The sequence below is a fragment of the Rhinoderma darwinii genome, chromosome 4 (assembly GCF_050947455.1).
Source record: "Rhinoderma darwinii isolate aRhiDar2 chromosome 4, aRhiDar2.hap1, whole genome shotgun sequence".
Classification (NCBI taxonomy): Eukaryota; Metazoa; Chordata; class Amphibia; order Anura; family Rhinodermatidae; genus Rhinoderma; species Rhinoderma darwinii.
This window is the reverse complement of record NC_134690.1, coordinates 296,505,034-296,529,276: the sequence shown is the minus strand read 5'-3', so window position 1 is coordinate 296,529,276 and position 24,243 is coordinate 296,505,034. Positions and strand designations below refer to the sequence as shown.

General features: G+C 41.6%; 1 protein-coding gene across 4 annotated transcripts in view; it reads left to right on the top strand.

The window, feature by feature from the left end:
• Positions 1 to 24,243, top strand: part of KMO (kynurenine 3-monooxygenase) — a 339,922-nt gene that overhangs the window by 124,966 nt on the left and 190,713 nt on the right. For 2 of the 4 annotated variants that reach the window (XM_075864352.1, XM_075864350.1), the window contains exon 4: positions 13,988 to 14,077. The exons of the other annotated variants lie outside the window; for them this stretch is intronic. In XM_075864352.1, coding sequence (XP_075720467.1) covers positions 13,988 to 14,077 — 90 coding nt within the window. The remainder of the gene's footprint in view (positions 1 to 13,987; positions 14,078 to 24,243) is intronic. 4 annotated transcript variants of the gene reach the window in all.

Genomic DNA, 24,243 nt, shown 5'->3' with positions numbered 1-24,243 from the left:
GGTGAAAGGAATCTGTTCCCAACTGAGGACATAGACCTACTCCTAAAGACGATTAGGGCGACTATGAATATAGATGATCCTAAAGAACCTCGGTCCGTCCAGGACATAATGTTTCAAGGCCTAGGACCTAAGAAGAATAGCACCTTTCCTATCCATAGAAACATATCTAACCTCATTAAAAAAGAATGGAAAAATCCTGATAGGAAGACAAGTATTCCCAAATTTCTCAAAAGGAAGTATACTTTTGAGGACGAGGCATGCAAGGACTGGGACAACATCCCTAGACTTGACGCTCCAGTAGCCAAGATATCAAGGAAATACTCACTTCCCTTAGAAGATCTAGGCTCCTTGTCTGACCCTATGGATAGGAAGGCCGACTTCTACCTTAAAAAGACCTGGGAAGCCTCTACGGGTGCTTTTAAACCAGGCATTGCAGCCACTTGTGTGGCTAGATCCCTGAAAATCTGGTTCGCACAATTGGATTTACATTTAAAAGACAAGACCCCTCGGGATCAGATCTTGGCCTCCCTTCCAACATTTTCCAAGGCCGCAGATTTCTTGGCAGACGCCTCAGTAGGTGCTGTAAGACTTTCCGCCAGATCAGCGGCCCTGTCAAATTCTGCTAGACGAGATATCTGGCTAAAAACCTGGAAAGGGGACACCGGATCCAAAGGGAAGCTGTGTGCTATTCCCTGCTCAGGAGATTACCTTTTTGGGCCCCCACTTGATGACCTGCTGGAAAAAGCATCAGATGGTAAGAAAGGGTTCCCTGCACAAACTAGGCCAACAAGAGATTATTTTCGTCCCAAAGGGCCTAATAAAAGACCTAACCCTAGGGGACAGGAGTTTAGACCTTCAAGATTTACAAGAATAAGTCCTTTCTCTTCAGGCCCCAGAAGGACCCTAAAAATAGGGACCAACAATGACGCCACAGGACCTGCAGTGGGGGGGGGGGTCGTCTTTCCCCATTTTTCAAGGATTGGCAAAAGATATCAGCAAATCCTTGGATTCTAGGAATTATAAAAACCGGGTACGTACTAGAGTTCAGATCTCTTCCCCCCCAGACAGATTTTTTTCCCACAAGGGCCCTAAGGAGCCCGGACCAACAAAAGATCCTAGAAATAGAAGTTCTGTCACTCATAAAAAATGGAGTCCTAATCCAAGTTCCAAGCATAGAGACAGGTCAGGGCTTTTATTCCCCTCTCTTCCTTGTGAACAAACCAGGAGGCAAACACAGGGTCATTATAAATCTAAAAAAATTAAACCTTTTATCTTACCTACAAAAAATTCCGCATGGAGAGCATTGCATCAACTATAAATCTCCTCTCCAGGGATTGTGTGATGGCCCCAATAGACCTAGAGGATGCTTACTATCACGTACCCATATGTCATCATCATCAAAGATACCTAAGGGTAGCAGTGACACTCAACGGGTCTGTATTTCACCTACAATACAGAGCCCTCCCCTTTGGCATCTCACAAGCCCCAAGGGTATTTTCAAAACTGATAGCAGAAATGATCTCTTACATCAGGATGAACGACTTTCTCCTGATACCATATCTGGACGATTTCCTGTTGGTTGCAGAAACATCTCAAACCTTGACCCTACGGATACAAATAGTCAGAGATATATTTAAAAAATTAGGATTGAACATAAATTTAAAAAAAATCAAATTTAAACCCATCAAAAAGATGTGTATTCTTAGGAACCCTGCTGGACTCCTCCAAGCAGATGTCCTTCCTTCCAGAAGAAAAAAATCGGTCCCCTGATAAGCAGGATATCAGAGATCTACCTGAGCCATACGACATCTTTCAGGAAAGCTATGTCAGTCCTTGGCCTCATGACATCATGCATCCCAGCCGTACTATGGGCTCACTTCCGATCCAGGCCACTACAGTGGGACATTTTAAATCAATGGGACATGAGCAGTCTCTCCTTGGACCAGCCCCTACACATCTCTTCCGCAGCAAGGATGTCCCTCAGATGGTGGTTGAACAGGGAGAACCTCATGAGGGGTATTCCATGGAAGTTAACCCCTACTCTCAACATGACCACAGATGCGAGTCCTTGGGGGTGGGGAGCCCATTACGACTCCTTCTTCAGGGTCAGTGGGATCAGCAGACCGCTCAAAGATCCTCCAACTTCAGGGAACTGGTGGCAGTTCTTCAGGCCTTAAAGAGATCCATACATGCAATCTCAGGTCAGCACTTGAAAATATATTCAGACAACACGACCACAGTATCTTATATAAATCGGCAGGAGGGTACGAGATCGGCCTCGCTGATGGACTTATCCTCACAGATATTATCTCTGGCAGAACAACACCTATTGACTCGATCAGCTGTTCATCTGAAGGGAAAGGTCAGCCAGGTGGCAGACTTCCTAAGCCGAGAAAGGCTTCACCAATCAGAGTGGTGCCTGAATATAACAGTATTTCAGGAAATCCTCCTTAAATGGGGAACCCCATCAATAGACCTATTTGCGTCCAAGGAAAACAGAAAAACCCAGAGATTCTTCTTCCTAAACCCTTCAGACCACCCAACAGCAATAGACGCATTCTCCCAGTGTTTGAGTGAAGCGAGAGGATACGCCTTCCCACCCCTTCACCTCCTCCCAAGAGTAATAAAAAAGGTCAGAGAAGACAGGGCCAGTGTGATACTAATAGCCCCCTTCTGGCCAAAGAGACCATGGTTCACGTGGTTAAGAAAAATGTCTTCACACCAACCATGGGTTTTCCCAAACATGTCAGACCTTCTATATCAGGGCCCAGTAATACACCCAGACATTCAGAAACTCCATCTGACAGCCTTGAAACTGAAAGGATAATCCTTAGGCAAAGAGGATTCTCAGAATCGGTCATCTCCACCCTACTAGCCAGTAGAAAACGGATTACCTCAAAAATATATCTAAGGTCATGGAAGGCGTTCTTGAATTTTGCAGGCAGGGACATTAATCCTTTAACCAAACCAGATATTCCCTTTAATATTGGATTTCCTCTAGGCAGGATTAAATAAAAACCTTAGGCCTACTACGTTAAAGGTTCAGATTTCTGCTTTAAGTACCTTCTTCAATTTAAAATTAGCAGAACACCCCTGGATCAAGAGATTCCTAACTGCCGCCTGCAGACTTAAACCCCAGAGAAGATCCCCAGTTCCTCCCTGGGACTTAAACCTTGTTCTCCAGGCTATGATAAAACCACCTTTTGAACCAATAGACTCTATCTCCTTGAAAATGCTTACACTCAAAATTAAATTTTTGTTAGCCATTACAGCAGCCCGTAGAGTGAGTGAGATTCAGGCCCTCTCTGCCTTTCCTCCACATACCCTACTGCTAGATGATAGTCATCCTAAAAACCTTACCAGAATTCCTTCCTAAAGTGGTCTCTCCTTTTTACTTAGACCAAGATATTGTCCTTCCCTCTTTTTGTGATTCTCCAAAAAACAGGGAACAGTTTAACTGCCTAGATGTAAGAAGATGCCTAGTCCAGTACCTAAAGATTACCCAGGATCTGAGATCCTCAGAAAACTTGTTTGTCCAGTTTCAGGGTCACAACAAAGGTTTGGCAGCCAGTAAAGCCACCATAGCAAGGTGGATCAAGCAGGCCATACAATTAGCCTACATAAATCAGAAGCTCAAGCCCCCAGAGTTTTTCGGAGCTCACTCCACCAGGGCCGTGTCCACTTCATGGGCAGAGAGAGCAGACTCATCCCTAGACTAAATATGTAAGGCTGTCACATGGAGTTCTCCTCACACCTTCTTTAAACACTACCGATTACAACTGCATACAGCCTGTGACTTGGCCTTTGGTAGAAAGGTGCTACAAGCTGTGGTCCCACCCTAAAAATATTGGTTTCTATTTTACATCTCCAGGGGTGCGGTCATAGGTGAAAGGGTAAAAGATTGATTACTTACCGGTAATCGGTTTTTCAAGAACCTATGACAGCACCCCGCTGTTACCCTCCCATGGTTCTAGCAAATGATCCTCATAAGCTGGATCACTAACCTTAAATTTAAGCATTTCTGTAAATATTGTATATATAAAGGTATGAGGGAATTTCACAAAAAAAAACAAAAAAAAAAAACCCCATATAAACTAAACTACTTCTCATCCTGAGTTCTTCCTAAAGACTGGGTGTGTGGAGAGGTGTGTCCATTTTTATATCCTCAGATTTCCTATCCAGCGGTCTCTCCAGGGGTGCTGTCATAGGTTCTTGAAAAACCGATTACCGGTAAGTAATCAATCTTTTCTTAGAGAAGCTAATAATGCTGTGAAAATGCTCCAATTTAGTCACTACTTGCACTTTTAAACCCTTTTTTTTTGTAGAATTAATCGAAAGTATTTCGTTTCCATGGATTCGTTTCTTAATCAGTTTATGGTATCTGGTTATTTATTTAAACACAAAGCTGTTGTTTGCCAGGTGTTTTTATTTTGCATATAAAAATTGAAATAGAATAATATACAATCCCTCCCTTTATGTTTTTGATAAAATATTGTAGCCAATGGCAGAGCAGGGAGATGCCTCCCTACTCTGTCATAGTATTCAATAGTATCTGCGTCATAAGGATGCAGATACTATTGAATGTGGAGTCACTACCGCTGTAGCAGCCATAGCGGCTGTTAGCGGTGGGTGCCACCAGGCATGGGGGCGGGTCCGTGCCGGTGGGCGTCATGGACCCACAACATAAGGTCAAATGAGCTCTCAATGCAAGTGAAACAGACAGACCATCGTTAGGCTGAAAAAAATTAAGAAATCCATCGGAGAGATCACACATGTTAGAAATGGCCAAATCAACCGTTTGGTACATTCTTGAAAAAAAAGAGCGCACTGGTGATCTCACGAACTCCAAAAGGCCTGGACGTCCACGGAAGACAAGTGGTGGATGATCGCAGAATCCTTTCCATGGTAAAAAAAAAACCCCTTCACAACATCTACCCAATTGAAGAACACTCTCCTGGAAGTAGGTGTATCAGTATCTAAGTCTACCATAAAGAGAAGACTTCATGAGAGCAAATACAGAGTTCGCCACAAGGTACAAATCCTTAATCAGCCTCAAATAGAAAGGCCAGATTAGACTTTGCCAAACAACATCTAAAGAAGCCAGCCCAGTTCTGGAACAGCATTCTTTGGACAGATGAAACTAAGATTAACCTGTACCAGAATGATGGGAGGAAGAAAGTATGGAAAAGGCTTAGAACAGCTCATGATCCAAAGCACACCACATCTTCTGTAAAACATGGTGGAGGCAGTGTGATGGCATGGACATGCATGGCTGCCAAAGGCACTGGGTCACTAGTGTTTATTGATGATGTGACTGAAGACAGAAGCAGCCGGATGAATTCTGAAGTGTTCAGGGATATATTTTCTGCTCAGATTCAACCAAATGCAGCACGGTTGATAGGCCGTCGTTTCACAGTACATATGGACAATAACCCAAAACATACTGCGAAAGCAACCCAGGAGTTTTTTTAAAGGGAAAGAAGTGGAATATTCTCGAAAGACCAAGTCAATCACCAGATCTCAATCTGATCGATCGAGGATGCATTTCACTTGCTTAAGACAAAACTTAAGGCAGAAAGACCCACAAACAAGCAACAACTGAAGACAGCTGCCGTAAAGGCCTGGCAAAGCATCACAAAGGAGGAAAACCAGTGTTTGGTGATGTCCATGGGTTCCAGACTTCAGGCAGTCATTGCCTGCAAAGGATTCTCTACATTTCTCTGAAATGAGGAGACTGTGTAGAAAAATGGTTGCAATTCCTAAACGTTTCACAGGATATTTTTGTTCAACTCCTTGAATTAAACCTGAAAGTCTACACTTCAATTGCATCTCAGTTGTTTAATTTGAAATCCAATGTGGTGGCATGCAGAGCCCAAATCATGAAGATTGTGTCACTGTCCAAATAATTCTGGACCGAATTGTATGTACCTATAGAATATATAATTATACTATTCTATAATTTTTATCACATTATACAAGTATGTTTAAGTGTATATACAGCAATTTGGAAAATAAAGACACCCTATGTAGTTATTTTATTTTAATTATTAGTGTACATATCAATATTTCATCTTCATTCAAAAAGTATATAAAGACAAAGGTCAGGGGCGTAACTAGGAAAGACTGGGCCCCATAGCAAACTCTTGACCGGGGCCCCCCGGGTGCCACAAGCAGCCCCCCTTATAAATAGTGCCCCCTGTAGAATGTGCCATATATCTCTCCCCCCCCTGTAGACAGTGCTATAAAGCCCTGCCTATAGACAGTCACAGCCCATTTGTAGATAGCGCCCCCACCTCCCCCTTGTATATAGTGCCACACAGCCCCCCTTAGTAGAAAGTGCCACACACAGACCCCTGTAAATTGCGCCACACTCAACCCCCTTTAGATAGAGCCACAGCCCTCCCACTTGTAAATAGTGCCATACAGATCCCCAATGTGTATAGTGCCACACAGCCCCCCTTTGTGTATAGTGCCACACAGCAATGGCGCATCCGAGAATGTTGTTTCAGCCAGGGAGATATCAATCAAACATGGAAAGGTAGGTTTGGAGGCAGGACTGTGACTCTTCAGGATATCGGCACCGCCCCATGATCCTCTGAGTAATTAGCATATGGTGTGCACCGTTTTAAAAGTGGATTTTAAGGATTTTGCTGCATCTGAAAAAAACATACATGGGAATGTTTGGAAATATTGTCAGGTCATGTATTACCACATGGAAGCGGTTCAAGGGGTTAAAACTACTCACAGATTCCCGTTAAATATACAATGAATTGAGAACCATTCCATCTGCCCTGCAATTTTGTTATTATAAATATATCCTATATAACTATAGATCCAGAACCAAGCTCTGACATATATACAGTACCACAACCAACCTCCATACATAAATACAGCACTAGATCCAAGCTCAGTACATAAATACATCCCCGGAACCAAGTACAGTACATAAATACAACACCAGAACCAAGCTCAGTACATAAATACATCCCCAGAACCAAACTTATTACATATATACCCAGCACCAAAACCAATCTCATACGTATATACAGCTCTAGAACCAAGCTCAGTACTCCCATACAGCATCAGAACCAAGATCAGTACATAAATACAACACCAGAACAAATACAGCTCAATTTAGTGCAACCCCTGCTGTATAGGTTTGTATGGCGTAAAACTTCTTCTCCCAGCATGGCCCGAACAATGGTGAGGATATGCTGGGAGATGCTGTTTCCCCAAAAAATCATACCACCCATCTCGCTGCAGATCATACAGTGACTACAATACTGATTAGAGTCAGAATAAACATTTTCATTAAGTGGCTCACCGGTGACGTCTCAGATTCTAGTTCTTTTATTCTCCCTCTGGTCCAAAACTCTATGATGGATTTGTACCGGCCATGACCCATTTCTGCAGTTTACCCCTCAGATGTCTTCAACTTCGCACTTTTAAAACATTTCTGCACCTATAAACAAAGTTAAAATTCTCAACACCTCTAAATATAATAAAGCACCATAAATTGTGTCCCTGATTGTAATAGTACCATAGACTGACACACACACACACACACACACACACACACACACACACGTGCACGCACACACGCGCACGCACACACACACAATGCCCCCTGTAGATAGTGCCCCCAAAGCCCCTGTAGATAGTGCCCCCATATAGAGCCTCTGTAGATAGTGCCCCCATATAGAGCCTCTGTAGATAGTGCCCCCATATAGAGCCTCTGTAGATAGTGCCCCCATATAGAGCCTCTGTAGATAGTGCCCCCATATAGAGCCTCTGTAGATAGTGCCCCCATATAGAGCCTCTGTAGATAGTGCCCCCATATAGAGCCTCTGTAGATAGTGCCCCCATATAGAGCCTCTGTAGATAGTGCCCTACATAGAAGACCCTGTAGATCGTACCCACATATGGACTCCAGAGCTGCAAGGTAATAGTGCTAACCACTGAGCCACCATGCTGCCCTACATATAGCTTCCTCTATAGATAGTGCTCCCCGTATAGCCCACCTCTGTAGATAGTGTCTCACATATAGCTCCTCCTGTATATAGTGTCTCACATATAGCTCCTCCTGTATATAGTGTCACACATATAGCCCACCCTTGTAGACAGTGCCCTACATATAGCCACCCTGTTGTTAGTGCCCCCCAGGTAGCCCACCCCTGTACATAGTGCCCCACATATAGCCCACCCCTATAGAAAGTGCCCTAAAAATAGCTCCCCTATAGATAGTGCTCTACATATAGCCCACCCCTGTATAGTGTCACATATATAACCACCTATAGATCATGCCCCACATCCCAACATATAGACCCCCCTGTAGATAGTGGCCCACATATAGACCCCCCCTGTATATATTGGCCCACATCCCCACATATAGACCCCCCTGTATATAGTGGCCCACATAGACGACCCCCCCCCCTGTAGATAGAGCCCCCATTATAGGTAATGCCACTCAGTTTTATGAGAAAAAAACAAAAAACTTTACATACTCACATGATCCCATTCCCACCCTGTTACCTGCAATGCAGATCTGACCGGCCATTCAGCGCTAATGCATGTATTTGGCTGTCGCTATCACCGCGGCCCCCCTCTGGTGCTAGCGACGCCTACAGGCATGAGAGGGCCTTTGTCGCCCGGCCCATACTTGTAGGAGGCTCGGCGGTAAGGGTCCCATAGTAGCGGCGCTACCGCTGTAGCAGCCATAATGATTGTGCATACATAAAAGTATCATCGGTAGTCAGTAAGAGATTAACATCTCAAGAGTTTGTATGTTTAAAATTCTCTCTGACAAAATTCTGATCAGTCAATGTAAATGTAACTGTTGAGCTCTCCATGTATACCCAAAGTTTTACCAAAGATAGCAGTGCAGTGCAAATTAATTCTATTACCATGGAGCTGCATCGCATGTATATATGTAGTCAATAGAAATTACTAACATCCACTTAATAAACTATAATCTGGCCTTGACTGTGAAAGTTAAAAACATCCTTTGCTTCAGGGCTGCTCATTGGCAATAGACCATCATCATAATCCATATATATTAAGTCATAGAGCAAATATACATTTTTAAAGCGGCACCATCCATACAGCATGTATTGACAGTCTTAGTGCAAATATATGTAACGGCCGCTGCTCCCGCTCCTTGCTGCCGTAGACTTAGGCCTCATTCACACAAGCCTATTGTACATCTGCGTTAAGAAAGTTAAACCAACGGCCGTCACAAGAACCTATGTAATTTAATGGGGCTATTCAGACAGGCGTTGTTTTTCATGTAGTGTGTCCGTCTCTTAAACTTACTGCAGGTCTTATTTTTGTGCGTTTTTGCACACCACGCAGCCCATTGAAGTAAATGGGTGCGTGAAAACAACGGACAGAATACGGACGTCATTTGTGTGCTGTCTGTGTTCTTCACGCACCAGTTGCTAAAGAAATGAGGAAAAAAAATATCCCACCTTTTTATTATTTTTTGCTGACGTAAAAAAGGCATGACATACAGATGACATAAGTGCGTAAAAAACGCAGAAGTGCACCGCACACGGATGCCACACGGAACTGCAATGCAAGAAAAATGCTGCGTTGTTTACGCGTGAAAAACATAAACGTTCGTGTGAATCTAGCCTTACTTGATCACGCCGTCCCGAGGTTCCTGATCGGCACTCCTCCTATCAAGTCTGCTCCCGGCCTCCATAGCCACCGTTCTCTGTATTCTTCCTATTGCACATTCGTGCTGACCATTGCAGTCTTGAAAGGCCAGCGCGTGCTACATCTGCTATCCAGATTTTTCTGGGTATAAAGAGACCCCCCTTCTATTACACCTTGCCTGAGCAATTAGGTTCATCCTAGCTAGTCGTGATTCCCTATGTTCTACTTTGTTGATTTCCTTGTGTTTCACCTCCGTTTGTACCTTTTTGACTTTCCTTGCCTGTCGCCTGCCCTGACCTCTTCCTGGTAACTGTGACGAACTTCAGACGCCTTCCCTAACCTTTTGCTCGACCCACCGTTAGTGCCTGTTTGCCATCTGCCCTGACACTTGCTATTCCTGACCCTGCATACTGTATATTGATTTTGTACTACACCTGTTTACGGTGGAAGTTGCCAAGAAAGACCTCTCTGAGGATGGCAACCTGGGGTTCCACAGCAGCAAAGTCCAGATCACTGTATAGGGGTTAAAGGATAAATACCTGGGGTCCCCTTAGTCTCCGCTCGCCCGATTTAGCCCCACGTCGAATCCTTTGGTGACACAGTGGGTTAACATATATTGGTAGACGCACGTATAGAAATAAGGTACAATTTCTTTAGTACGCAAAAATATATTTTTCCTTTTTGTATTTAGAAGTGGTATACAAACAGCACTATGACAATAATGTATAAATATTTATAAAGTTCACCCAATATACTGAAATCCTTATTTTCCCAAAAGCCGGATCGATGTCTCTTTTTCAGGCCGAGAATAGTATAGACTTCGGCAGAGACCCACGTGGAGGGACAGGACAGGGCTATGCCTGGTGCAACGTTTCGGCGGTCTGCCCCCTTTCTCAAGTTCACACTATTCTCTGCAGGCTCTGACAGTTTAGTTTCCCACGGTCCCCTTGGCAGTTTGCTCAGGCCATAAACCCCACTGATATACCCCTGCCTGAAGCTTCTGACCTGGCCCAAGATCTATGTAGGCGACGTGTCTGCCAAGATCAGCTTGATTAATTATTACAGAACATGTCTTTTCACCTAAATGGAATAGCCACTACAAGTCCTGTAGGGGATTCTTGAATCAATGCACGATCCATTTTGAGGTGATGGTGCATCAGTTTGCTTTTGACAGGGCCAAAGTAGCCTACATCTTGTCTCTACTGTCTGGAGTAGTGCAGGTCTGAGCATAAACACTATGGAAATAGAATGTTTCAATCATGTTTGGCATTCAAGCTTTCCTTTTAAAAAGGTGTTTGAGAAACCTGGTCAGGCATTATCTGTGATTTCGTCATTATTCAAGCTTTGCCAAGGCATCTCTACTGTAGAGCAATATGCCATCCAGTTTCGCATATTAGCCACAGAGTTTCAATGGAACAACGAAGCTCTTGTTGGTACATTATCGGAGGGTCTGGTGGCAGGCCGTTTTAAGAATGAATTGGCTGGTCGGGATCTACCTACTACATTGGACAACTTGATATCCTTGGTCAATTGCACTGATTTTTTTATTTTGTAAGTGACAACGTGCGACGGACCATGTCCTTTGGGTCTCCCAATTGGCACCCATCTTTCAGAAACCTCTTCTAGTCTCCAACTCTTCTCATCTGGATGAGCCCATGCAGGTGGAAAGAATTAAGCTCTACTGAAGAACACTAAAGAAGACGCATTAATATGCTTTGTTTGGACAGTGACGGTAAGAAGCACTTCCTAAATAATTGTCCGGTGCGAACGGGAAACTCCAACGCCTAGGGCAAGTAGAAGAAGCTAACCTCGACCGTAAATCTGCCTATCAAACCTATGACTATACCTGTCAATTTGTCCACTGCTAGAGTTTGCTTCACTGCCAACCATTTTTGGATTCTGGTTCTGCAGGAAACTTTCTCTGCCATTCTCTAGTTACCCACTATCCGATCCCTGTGCACCAACTGGACAAGCCGCTTTCTATAGGATCTATGGATGGGAGATTATCTGAAATAATCCACCAATTTACCGAGCAAGTAGGAGCATTACATCATTAGCATTTAAAATAGAGGCTTAGAATCTTAGTGCCAGGGCTAACAAAAAGGGGTACATATATTTATGTTGATAGAATAGAGGGTGAGTTGAAATAAAACATTGTCCCAAAGTTTTCCAAGATCTCAAATAGTTTGAGCAGTCCTCACAGAAACTCCCTTTACTTGAGCTCCGTACCTGAAAATATTATTCTCAAATATATGTATGTGCAGAAAAAGCATGGCTGTAGAGTAATTATTTGCAAATGAAATGTCAATGGTGCATTCACTGTTAGATCCTGTAGTCCGAATCACACAGCACAATCTTCTGCTATACAGGCATCTACAAGAGCGGAATGATCTCTCTCTGTGATGCTCCCCATCCCCTACTGCTTGTTATTCACAGATAGAACCAGATCTGTTCTGCTGCAGTGTAACATGAGATGCCAGCTGAGTTGCAACACCATATGAACAAAAGTATTAAGAAATCTACAAATTAGAACTACAGGTGCTTTTATGACATACCATTCTAAAGCCATAGGCATTAATATAGAGTTGGTCCACTCTTTGCACCTAAAACAGCTTCCACATTTTTTCCCATTCATTTAGAAGAGCATTTATATGGTCAGACACTGATGTTGAACGAGAGGGCCTGGCTCACAATTTCTGTTCTAGTTCGTCCCAAAGGTGTTTGTTGTGGTTGTGGTCAGGGCTTTGTGAGGGCCAGTCAAGTTCTTACTCCCCAAACTCACCCAACCATGCCTTTATGGACCTTGCTTTATTCACTGGGGCACAGTCATGGTGGAACAGAAAAGGGTCTTTCCCAAACTGTTCCCACAAAGGTAAAAACATACAATTGTCCAAAATGTCTTGGTATGCTGGTACTAAGGGGCCTAGGCCAAACTCTGAAAAACAGCTCCATTACATTATCCCTACTTCAATAAACTTTATAGTTGGTAAAATGCAGTCAGGCAGATTGCGTTCTCAGGTTATGTAACAATCACCAAACCCAGACTCGCCCATCAGATTGCCAGATAGAGAAAGGTGATTTGTCACTCTACAGAACACGTTTCCACTGCTACAGATTCCATTGGCGGCGTGCTTTACACCACTCCATCCAATGGTTGGCATTGTGCTTGGTAATCTAAGGCTTGTATGCAGCTGCTCAGCTATGGAAATCCATGCCATGAAGCTTCTGGTGCACAGTCTTTGTGCGGATGTTAATGCCAGAGGAGGTTTGGATCTCTGCAGTTATTTAGTCAGCAGAGCGTTGGCAACTTTTATACACCTATGCACCGTAGCACTCGGTGACCCCGCTCTGTAACTTTGTTGCTTTGGTTCCAAAACGCTTCCTCTTTGCAATAATACTGCTCGCACTCACAGTTCATCGTGGACTATCTAGGAGGAAAGAAATTTCATGAACGGACTTGTTGCAATCCTATTACAATACCATGATCGAATTCAGTGAGCTCTTTAGAACGACCCATTTTCACACAAATGTTTGTAAAGGCCGACTGCATGTGCTTGATTTTAATACACCTGTGGAAATGGGACTAAATAAAACACATGAATTTAATAATGAAGAGATGTGTCCCAATACTATTGTCCATAACGTGTATAAAGTAAAAGTCACTAGAAAGAGAGCTCCTCACTTCTGGCTTTGACAGGAGATCTCTTCTCCCTTATCAGAAAAGGCTCTCTGCACTAGCTTTGGGAAGATGAAAAATAAATCTAATTTCTTATACGCATTATTTCTTTTCCTTTTACACAGGCCGATTATTGTGTAAAATATTGTAAGATCGTCAATTTTTACATTCGTTGGCTAGCGTAATCATGTCCAGTGATTGAACAATAACTAGGCCACTGCAGGAAAAAACTTATACGTTCTCTAACAATGTAGCGAATGGCCGACAAATGCCTCTGTATGCCTATACAGTGGCATATGTCAAGGATTACTCCCGATGTATACCTCCCAGCGTGATCCGAACATAGCCATACTAGGTAGAATCCAACTCTCGTCCTGAATAGAATCAATTACTACCATATAGCATATCAAGGATTAAACTAGGAAAGCTGGCAAAGGGATATTCTTCTGAACGCTATGTAAAGCTCCACTTTTCTGCCCATCCAGGAACAACAGAGGAGCTGCATGGGTGATTAATGGAGCATAGTAATTATAAGTCTTTTCAAGGAATAAATACCTTCAGATGCTTTCATAAATAATAACTTATGAACTTGATCTATTTATGATTAAACAGCCATCCTGAGAATCCCTTTTTAATATTTCTTTCTGGTTTCAGATTGTGGCCAGCGGCATTCCAATGCATGCAAGGATGATTCACTCACTTAATGATAAAAAGTATTCTTTACCCTATGGAAAACATAACCAGGTATTCTTTCATGTTTTATTTTTATGTTTTCATGCATCCTTTCTTCTAATAATAATATTATGCTCAAAGTGGGCAGGGCTTATGAAAAGGGTGCAAGGCCACTCGTGACCTGACACATTTTTAAAATCATTTACAGCAGAAATTGGCGCAAATTATAGAGCAAATCTATTCCAGCACATAGCTGGCATCGATTTTACTTTCTGGTGCGCAGATAGCAAGAGGTGTGCCTAATTTTATTAAGAGGTGTGCGGTTCTTAATGAATTAGGCGCATCTTACTCCATCGCTATTAAGATTAAGACTGACATATGAAACACAAGTATTAATAAATTCCCCATTTCATGTAGATATTTGAGGAAATGGTTTAATCTATGTTAAATATAATGCTGTCTAATATAATGCTGCAATTCAAGAAATGCACAAGGGTGAGCAAGAGAAAAAAAAATGTCCTTAATAAAAACAAAAGTCTTTAATAGAAGACCGCAAATGAAGAGAAAATGTTTAACCCCTGCCCTCTTTGGCCACTTTTGACCTTCCTGACAGAGCCTCATTTTTCAAATCTGACGTTTCACTTTATGTGGTAATAACTCCGGAATGCTTTTACCTATCCAAGCGATTCTGAGATTGTTTTCTCGTGACACATTGGACTTTATGTTACTGGCAAAATTTGCCCGATACATTCAGTATTTAATTGTGAAAAACACCAAAATGTAGCAAATTTTTTTATAAATTAGCATTTTTCTCAATTTAAATGTATCTGCTTGTAAGACAGGCAGTTATACCACACAAAAATGTTGCTAACTAACATCCCCCATATGTCTACTTTAGATTGGCATCGTTTTTTGAACATCATTTTATTTTTCTAGGACGTTACAAGGCTTAGAACTTTAGCAGCAATTTCTCACATTTTCAAGAAAATTTCAAAATGCTATTTTTACAGGGGCCAGTTCAGTTGTGAAGTGGCTTTGAGGTCCTTAGATATTAGAAACCCCCAATAAGTCACCCCATTTTAAAAACTGCAACCCTCAAAGTATTCAAAACAGCATTTAGAAAGTTTCTTAACCCTTTAGACATTGCGCAGGAATTAAGGCAAATTAGAGGTGAAATTTACAAAGTTCATTATTTTTTTTCCAGAAATTCATTTTGAATCAATTTTTTTGTACCACAGAAGGTTTTACCCAAGAAATGCAACTCAATATTTATTGCCCAGGTTCTGCAGTTTTAGGAAATATCCCACATGTGTGCTCCTGGACTGAAGCACCGGCCTCCGAAGCAAAGGAGCACCTAGTGGATTTTGGGCCTCCTTTTTATTAGAATATATTTTAGGCACCATGTCAGCTTTGAACAGGTCTTGTGGAACTAAAACAGTGGAAACCCCCAAAAGTGACCCCATTTGGGAAACTACAACCCTCGAGAAATTTATTTAGGGGTGTAGCAAGCATTTTGACCCGCCAGTTTTTTTGCAAAAATTTTTGGAACTAGGCCATGAAAATGAAAAATCTAAATTTTTTTTCAAATAAAATGTAGGTTTAGCTAATTTTTTTTCATTTCCAAAAGAACTAAAGTAGAAAAAGCACCACAACATTTGTAGAGCAATTTCTCCCGAGTAAAACAATACCCCACATATGGTAATAAACGGTTGTTTGGACACACGGCAGGGCTTAGAAGGGAAAGAGCGCCATTTGGCTCTTGGAGCTCAAATTTAGCAGGAATGGTTTGCGGAGGCCATGTCACATTTGCAAAGCCCCTGAGGTGACAAAACAGTGGAGACCCCCAACAAGTGACCCTATTTTGGAAACTATACCCCTTGAGGAAATTATCTATGGGTATAGTGAGCATTTTGACCCCACAGGTTTTTTGCCGAAATTTTTGGAAGTAGGCTGTGAAAATGAAAATCTACATTTTTTCAAATAAAATGTAGGTTTAGGTTTTTTCATTTCCACAAGGACTGAAGGAGAAAAAGCACCGTAACATTTGTAAATCAACTTCTCCCGAGTAAAACAATACCCCACATGTGGTCACAAACATCTGTTTGGACACACAGTAGGGCTCAGAATGGTACTAGCACCATTTGGATTTTGGAATGATTTCTGGGCGCCATGTCACATTTGCTGAGCCCCTGTAGTACTAGTACAGTGGAAACACCCCAAAAGTGACTCCATTTGGGAAACTGCACCCCCTGAGGAATCATCTAGGGGTATAGTGAAAATTTTGATCCCAAAGGTTTTTTGCTGAATTAATTAGAATTAAGCCATGAAAATGAAAAATATTATTTTTTTCCAACAAGATGTAGTTTTAGTTCAACATTTTTCATTTTTACAAGGAATAGAGAAGAAAAAGCAGCCCAACATTTGTAAAGTAATTTCTCCCGAGTACGGTAACACCCCATATGTGGTTATAATCAGCTGTTTACGTATATGGGAGCATTCAGAAGAAAAGGAGCAGTATTTATCTTTTGGACTGTAGATTTTTCTGGAATGGTTTGAGGACAGCATGTTGCATTTGCAAAACCACTGATGTACCCCGTTTTAGAAACTACACCCCTAAAGGCATTTATCAAGGGGTGTAGTGAGAATTTAGACTCCACAGGTGTTTTTCAGAAATGAATACGCAGTGGATGGTGCAAAGTGAAAATTGCAATTTCTCCACTGATCTGCCCATTCACCGCACAATATGTTGTGATCCTAGAGAATCTTACCCCATAAATTGTTAAGCGGGTTCTCCCGGGTATAGTAATACCTTACTTGTGGACATAAATTGCTGTTTGGACACACTGTAGGGCTAAGAAGGGAAAGACCACCATTTTGAGCATGGATTTTGCTTGGTAATAGTTCTGTTTGGGGTTTTGCTGGTATTTCAGTTTATAATGTGGGGGCATATGTAATCTGTGCGGAGTACATCAGGGCATAATAAGAGGGTATAATAATGTGGTAAATAATACAATTATCCATAGATGTGTGGTACGCTGTGAAGCGATCCGTTATGCACTGGCCGGTGTCGCACTGATAAACGGTTTTCTTTCTTATCCCCCTTTTGTAACACTCTGCACCTTTTGAGGACTTTTTCTCCTTTGTAGTTTGGGAAATATTGCTGGGAAAGTGTTGCGCTGGTATAATACGGGCGCCCTCGCTTCCAGCGGATGTGCTATGTCCCTTCCCTTTCCTAGTTCCTAAATACTAGGGCCGTGAAACGGAAGGAATGTGCCCCTCCGGCCTGCGCATTGAGATGTTTTTTCATCACCGCATTACTAGTGCCATAACTTTTTTGTTTTTCAGTTGATTAAGCGGTGTGCAGGCTTGTTTTTTGCGAGTCGGGCTGTAGATTTTATTGGTACCATTTTGGAACACATACAACTTTTTGATCACTTTTTATTTCATTTTTTGGTAAAGGAAATTACCAAAAACAAGCAATTCTGGAATAGTTTTTTATTGTTTTTTTTTTTCGGCATCCACCGTGCGCCCTAAATTACATGTTGCTTTATTCTGCGGGTCGATATGATTACGGCGATACCAAATTTATATAGTTTTTTTTTATGTATTGCAGCTTTTGCACAATAAAATCACTTTTTTTTATAAAATCATTTGTTTTCTGTGTCTACATATTCTAAGACCCATAACTTTTTTATTTTTGCGTGCACAAAGCGGTGTCAGGGATTATTTTTTGCGGGATGGATTGTCGTCGTTTTTATTAGTACTATTTTGGAGTAAATGTGACTTTTTGATCACTTTTTCTAGCATTATTTGGAAGGAGATGTGACCTAAAAACAAAGATTCTGGCGTTGTTTTTCATGTTTTTTTTTTTACGGCGTTCACCGTGCGGGATAAATTACATAATAGTTTTGTAGTTTGGGTCGTTACGGATGCGGTGATACCAATTATGTATAGTTTTTTTAGATTTTTACGGTTTTTCCCATAATAAAAGACTTACTATGGGAAAAAAGTCAGTTTAGCTTTATTTTTATTTGAAATTTGTGTGTTTTTTATTAACTTTTTTTTTTACTTTTTGGACTTGTCCCACTAGGGGACTTGAGGGCCTGATGCCCCGATCGCTACTCTAATACACTGCACTACATACGTAGTGCAGTGTATTAGCGCTGTCAGTTATTCACTGACAGCAAGCCTATGAGGACGCGCCGCAGGCGGGTCCTCATCGACTCCCGTACAAGGCAGACTCAGACGCCATTTTCTGGCGTCCGATTGCCACAGCAACCCAGCGATTTCGTCACTGGGTTGCCGGTCGGGTTAAAAACCTATCAGATGCTGCGCTCTATTGAGCGCAGCATCTGAGGGGTTAATCTGCCGGATCGGCGAATAGCTCCGGTCCTGGCAGTTACAGGAGGGTGCCAGCTGTATAATACAGCTGTCACCCCGCGGTGATGGTGCCGGCTCTGCTCCTGAGCCCGCACCATCACTGCGCCTTACCTATACAGCGCTTTGCGGGAACACCTTCCTGGCAGCGCCGTATATATACGGCGGATGTCGGGAAGGGGTTAAGACAACAGTTTGAAGAAAAATAAGTTTACAAATAAGTTGCTGGAAGGTCAGCATCCCGAAGTCGCCTCTTCACTGTAGACGTTGACACTGGCGTTTTGCGGGTACTATTTAATGAAGCTGCCAGTTGAAGACCTGTGAGGCGTCTATTTCTCAAACTAGAGACTCTAATGTACTGTTCTTGTTGATCAGTTGTGCAGCGGGGCCTCCCATTTCTCTTTCTACTCTGGTTAGAGCCTGTTTGTGCTGTCCTCTGAAGGGAGTAGTACACACCGTTGTAGGAAATCTTCAGTTTCTTGGCAATTTCTTGCGTGGAATAGCCTTCAATTCTAAGAACAAGAATAGACTGTCGAGTTTCACATGAAAGCTCTCTTTTTCTAGCCATTTGGAGAGTTTAATCGAACCCACAAATGTAATGCTCCAGATTCTCAACTAGATCAAAGGAAGGTCAGTTTTATAGCTCCTCTAAACAGCAAAACTATTTACAGCGGTGCTAACATAATTGCACAAGGGTTTTCAAGTGTTTTCTAATCATCCATTAGCCTTCTAACACAGTTAGCAAACACCATGTACCATTAGAACACTGGAGTGATGGTTGCTGGAAATGGGCCTCTATACACCTATGTAGATATTGCATTAAAAGCCAGACGTTTGCAGCTAGAATAGTCATTTTCCACATTAACAATGTATAGATTGTATTTCTGATTAATTTAATGTTCTCTTCATTGAAAAAAACTGTGCTTTTCTTTCAAAAATAAGGAAATTTCTAAGTGACCCTAAACTTTTGAATGGTAGTATACATATACACACACAAAATATATATATATATATATATTTATTTTGTGTGTGTGTATATATAATATATATATATATATATATATATATATATATAATTATATACAGTATATATGCTACGAAAAGTTACTTGTCTGATCTTTAAACAGATTTAGGACACCTCGGTACTCATCTAAAAAACATAGTTACATCGTTAGTGCGGTTGAAAACAGACACATGTCCATCAAGTTCAACCAAGAAATAGGAGAAAGGGAAGGGATGGGAGAAATGATAGAACATAGTTTTACCTATATTGATCCAGAGGAAAGCTTTAAAAAAACAAAACAAAGAAAAAAAAAATTACCATTAGCTAATCTTTCCTAAAAAGGAAAAATTCCCTCCTGATTCCAAGTGGTAATCTGACTGGATCAATATTCAAACAGGGATTCTATATAGGAACTGACATTTTTTTCATTCTAGGAAATGATCTAAGCCTTTTTTAAAGCCATCTACTGTAGCTACTGTGGCCAGCTCCTGCGGTAGACTATTTCATAGAGTCACAGGAAAGAAGACTTGTCGCCTCTGGAAATTGAACCTTTTTTGAGGGGATTTTACATAGAACAGGATTTCACCATATTTTTTATATGTTCTATTCCTAAGTTAATAGTGTCCCCCCCTTAGTTGTCTCTTTTCATGGCTAAATAGGTTTAATTTTTTTCTTTCCTCATAACTTAGATTGTCTATGCCCCTTATTAGTTTAGTTGCTCTTCTACCTTCTTAGTAATGGCCGCTGGCTGATTGACAGTGGGCATTATTAAGGCGGGGCTTAATGTTAGCTGGTAAAAACCTAACACTAACCCCCATTATTACCCCGGTACCCGCCACCACCAGGGGTACCGGGAAGAGCCAGGTATGATCCAGTACCCGACCATCTGTACTGATGCTAAGGCACTGGGGCTGCCGCAGGCTAACATTATTTGGCTGGGAAAGGCCAGAAGCAGTGGGTCTTCCCACCCTGGTAATGCTAGCCTGCTGCTGCTATGTTGTATCTGGCTCATTATGAAAAACGGCGGAACCCCACATCGTTCTTTCCAATTATTCTGTTTTATTTTTCTAAAATGACTTGGGGTCCCACCCATTTTTCATAACCAGCCAGATAACACACAGCAGCAGAAGCCTAGCATTACCAGGGTGGGAAGGGCCTCTGTGTTTGGCCTTTCCCATCCTGCAGCCGCCCCAGTGCCAGATGATCAGGTACTGTATTGTACCCGGCTCTTCCCGGCACACCTGGTGGCGGTGGGTACTGGGCTAATAATGGGGGGGGGGTTAGTGTTAGCTTTTGCACCGGTTAACACTAAGCCCCGCCTTAGTAATGGACGCTGTCAATCATCCAGCGGCCATTACTAGGGAGATAGTATTAAAGTTTAAAAAAACTACAGACCTAGAAAAAACACAGAACCCTCGTTAACCATTTTATTTATAATAAAGCAGTCATCCAAGTAGTCCTCAAATCTGACGTAGTCCAACAACCGAACCACAAACACCCCAAAAAAATGATTAGTATTGTGTGGCAGGCTTAGATACAGGGCCCATGTGTGATACTGTCTGTTGGACCCGGTATCTAAGTCTGCTACAATGTAGGCTTAGATATAAGATCACTGCTGGAGCCTGTATCTAAGTCTACCATTAGATATAGGGCCCAGCAGACAGGATCACGCAATGTGTGATCCTGTCTCATGGGCCCTTTATCTAAGCCTACCACATGGTAGGCTTAAAGGGGCTGTCCAGTCCCTAAATATTGATGGCCTATCCCCAGAATAGGCCATCAATAGATGATGGGTCGGGGTCAGATTCCCGGGACCCCCACCGATCAGCTGTTTTGAAGGGGTTGCAGCGCATACGAGCGCTGCTTCCCCTACATTTCCCTTGCTTGCTCACACTGTGAATCACAGTTTGAGCAAGTGACCGGTACGAAGGGAAATGGCTCTCTTACAAGCGCTCCGGCACCTTCAAAACAGCTGATTGGCGGGGGTCCTGGGAGTCGGACCCCGACCTATCCGCTTAAGCAGACAGCTATAACAAACTTACCCTCCTCTTCGGCCGCAGCGGAGGTCCTCTCTCCATGCGTCGGGATGTTGTGCGCAGTGCATCAACGTAGGTTGAACAAATTACAGGACGCATTAATTTAATATAAAATAAAACTTTTGGAATTTGCTAGTAGCCCTATACCTAGAACCTTTTTTTGTAAATAAAACTTCCTGATGGCATCGTTCTTTGGAGTTCCTCTAGACATAAACTGTCTATCTCTGTCCTCCTGTTCCCCAAATGCCATGGGGAGTGTTTTTGCCTAACTTTTATTTGTATTTTCTTGCTGGACAACTAAGATATTTGCAGGCTCAGATAACTTCCATCCGTACAATTCTGATTATCTTCTTGGTCAACACCTTGGCTTATTTACCCTGTGCCATGTCTTGGAAAAGCCGGCATTATTCTCTAGTCTAGGGGATTTCTTACTTTACTTTACTTAGGTCTGAAGACAACTAAAGAATTACATGAGTTCTGGAATTTATTTCATGTTACCTCATTATGGGACAATCCCATGTTTCCCCAATTACATATTTGGACACTCAGAGATTTTGGAAGGAAAATGGGATTCTCTCATTGAAGGATATATATGTTGATAATTCCATTATCATTCACTGAAATGTAAGAGAAGTATCATGGTACTTCCCACAGGAGGTACATCAAATACCTTAAATTGCGCAATGCGCCAATCTCAAATTCCTAATAATAGAAAAAATATATCTAAATATCCCTTGATTGGGGTTTTTAAAATCCAGGGCCAAAAAAATGCATATCATCTACTTTTTAGGCTCTAAACTGTTATCCAAATCCTTGTCCATGGAGTCTTCCTGGAAGACCTTGATACCTTCTTTTACTAAGAAGGACTGGAAGGAATGTTGCGCATAATAAGTTAATACAATTGTACATATTGCATCAATGTTATATTACTCCTATTAATTTACATAAAATGAGACGCTTACTTTTCATTCTAGACGCCATAGATGTCAAAGACCTAATGCCAATTTTTGGCACTTAATGTGGGATTGCTCTTACTGTATCTCAGGGATTTTTTGGAAGATGTTATAGCGTTGCTATCAGAATTAGTTGTTTCTCCTGTTCCTTTTACCCCAAAGGGAAGTCTTCTAGACCTACTACAGAAAGAACACTGGGCCCATCATACCAGAATTCTCCTAGCCAGAAAAGCAATTGCTCTTCAGTAGATAAGGGAAATGCCCTATGTTGTTATCTCAATAGAGATCACTTTGTTAATAACATTATACCATATAAAAATTTAGTTTAAAAAAAAACAAGAGATGCCAACATAAATTTACCCAAATATCGGGGTCATGTTGCTAAACTCATTTTATTTTATACCCAGCTATGGCTTGCTTCACATCGCATTTTAGCCTTACGTTTAGCGTGCATGTCGTGAAAACTCCCAGCGTACATGCTAAACATTTCTATAGGGCTATATTAGCCAGAGGGAGGCCAAAAGAATGTCCTTTTGGCCTCCATCGGGCTGGTATACGTTGATATCTCAAATTTTTTGGGAATGTAATAACTTAGTAGTCTGGTCCTGATGTATACAGTTTTTCCGTTTTTTTTTAATGTGATATCGTCAATGTACCCTCAAACTTTCTCTTGTCCTACTTATATGCTATGTACTGCTTCATCTGACAAAGTGTTGATGGTTTTGATTTATGAAGCTATGCATGTACTGTTTTGAGCTTTGCGTTAAATAAAACAAGTTTAAAAAAAGTCGAAACAAAGATTAACAAGGTTCAATAGATTGTGTCATCAATAGAAATGGCAATCTAAAAAACTCAATATATATATATATTTTAGAGTAATTTTGAGAAGAATTGTTAAAAAACAATATATATTTCCTCGCAGAAATATGGTAATTATCGGCTTGTAATAGCAGCTGGTGTTCAAATGTATAGGTCTCTGGACATCATTCTAGAGAATGTCAGATGTGCGTGCACAGTACAATACAGTTAAATAAACATGCATATACTTAAGGCTAGACATATGCCTTACTTCTGCAAGTCAGAGTACACAGACTTCAAGCAGTAAGGGTTAAAGCCGTTAGGTAACCTCCTCACCAGTCTGTACTGCTCTCCTCCTTATCAGGGACAGAGATAATAACTGTGTATCATTCAGCACAAGCAGTGAAGTGCTTATCTAATGGCCTTTTTCCTCCTGTATACCTCTTACTGCCCATGCTGGGCTTTCTTTCTCTCTATTTATTTCATTGATAAGTGAAGAAGCTGCATGCCTAACAGAGCCTTACTAGAATGAGGTGCAGAGACCTATATATTTAAAGACCAGGAGGTGCTATTACAAGCAGATAATTGCCATATTTCTGCGAGGAAACATTTTATTTTAATAACAATACTTTACAAAGTTACTCTAAATGTATATTACTATATTACGCTTAAGTATTGCCATTTCTATTGATTGCCCAACCTCTTTAAGTTCCCTGTCCCTTAAAATAAGGCATCTGCGTTATGGGTTTCCATTGTTCTGCTCCATTATAGGGGCAGAACAACGAAAGACTGGAAGTGCCAGTACCGTTGCATGATGGAAACTAATGGTGCCAAATGGAACCCATTGCTTCTGTGCTATTTTGTCTGGCAAAAATTACAGAAGCTGCGACGGAGGCTGTTAATGGAGTCTTAATGTGAAATAATCCCTAACCCAGTCCTTTTACTAGATGTGCACCCATACTTATAATAGACCCTATTTTTAATGTGGTTAGAAGTAAAACACATTTCCTGTACAGGTAGTTTCATTATGTGCATTCATGAATGGTCTTTAGATTATACTGGAGTGTACTT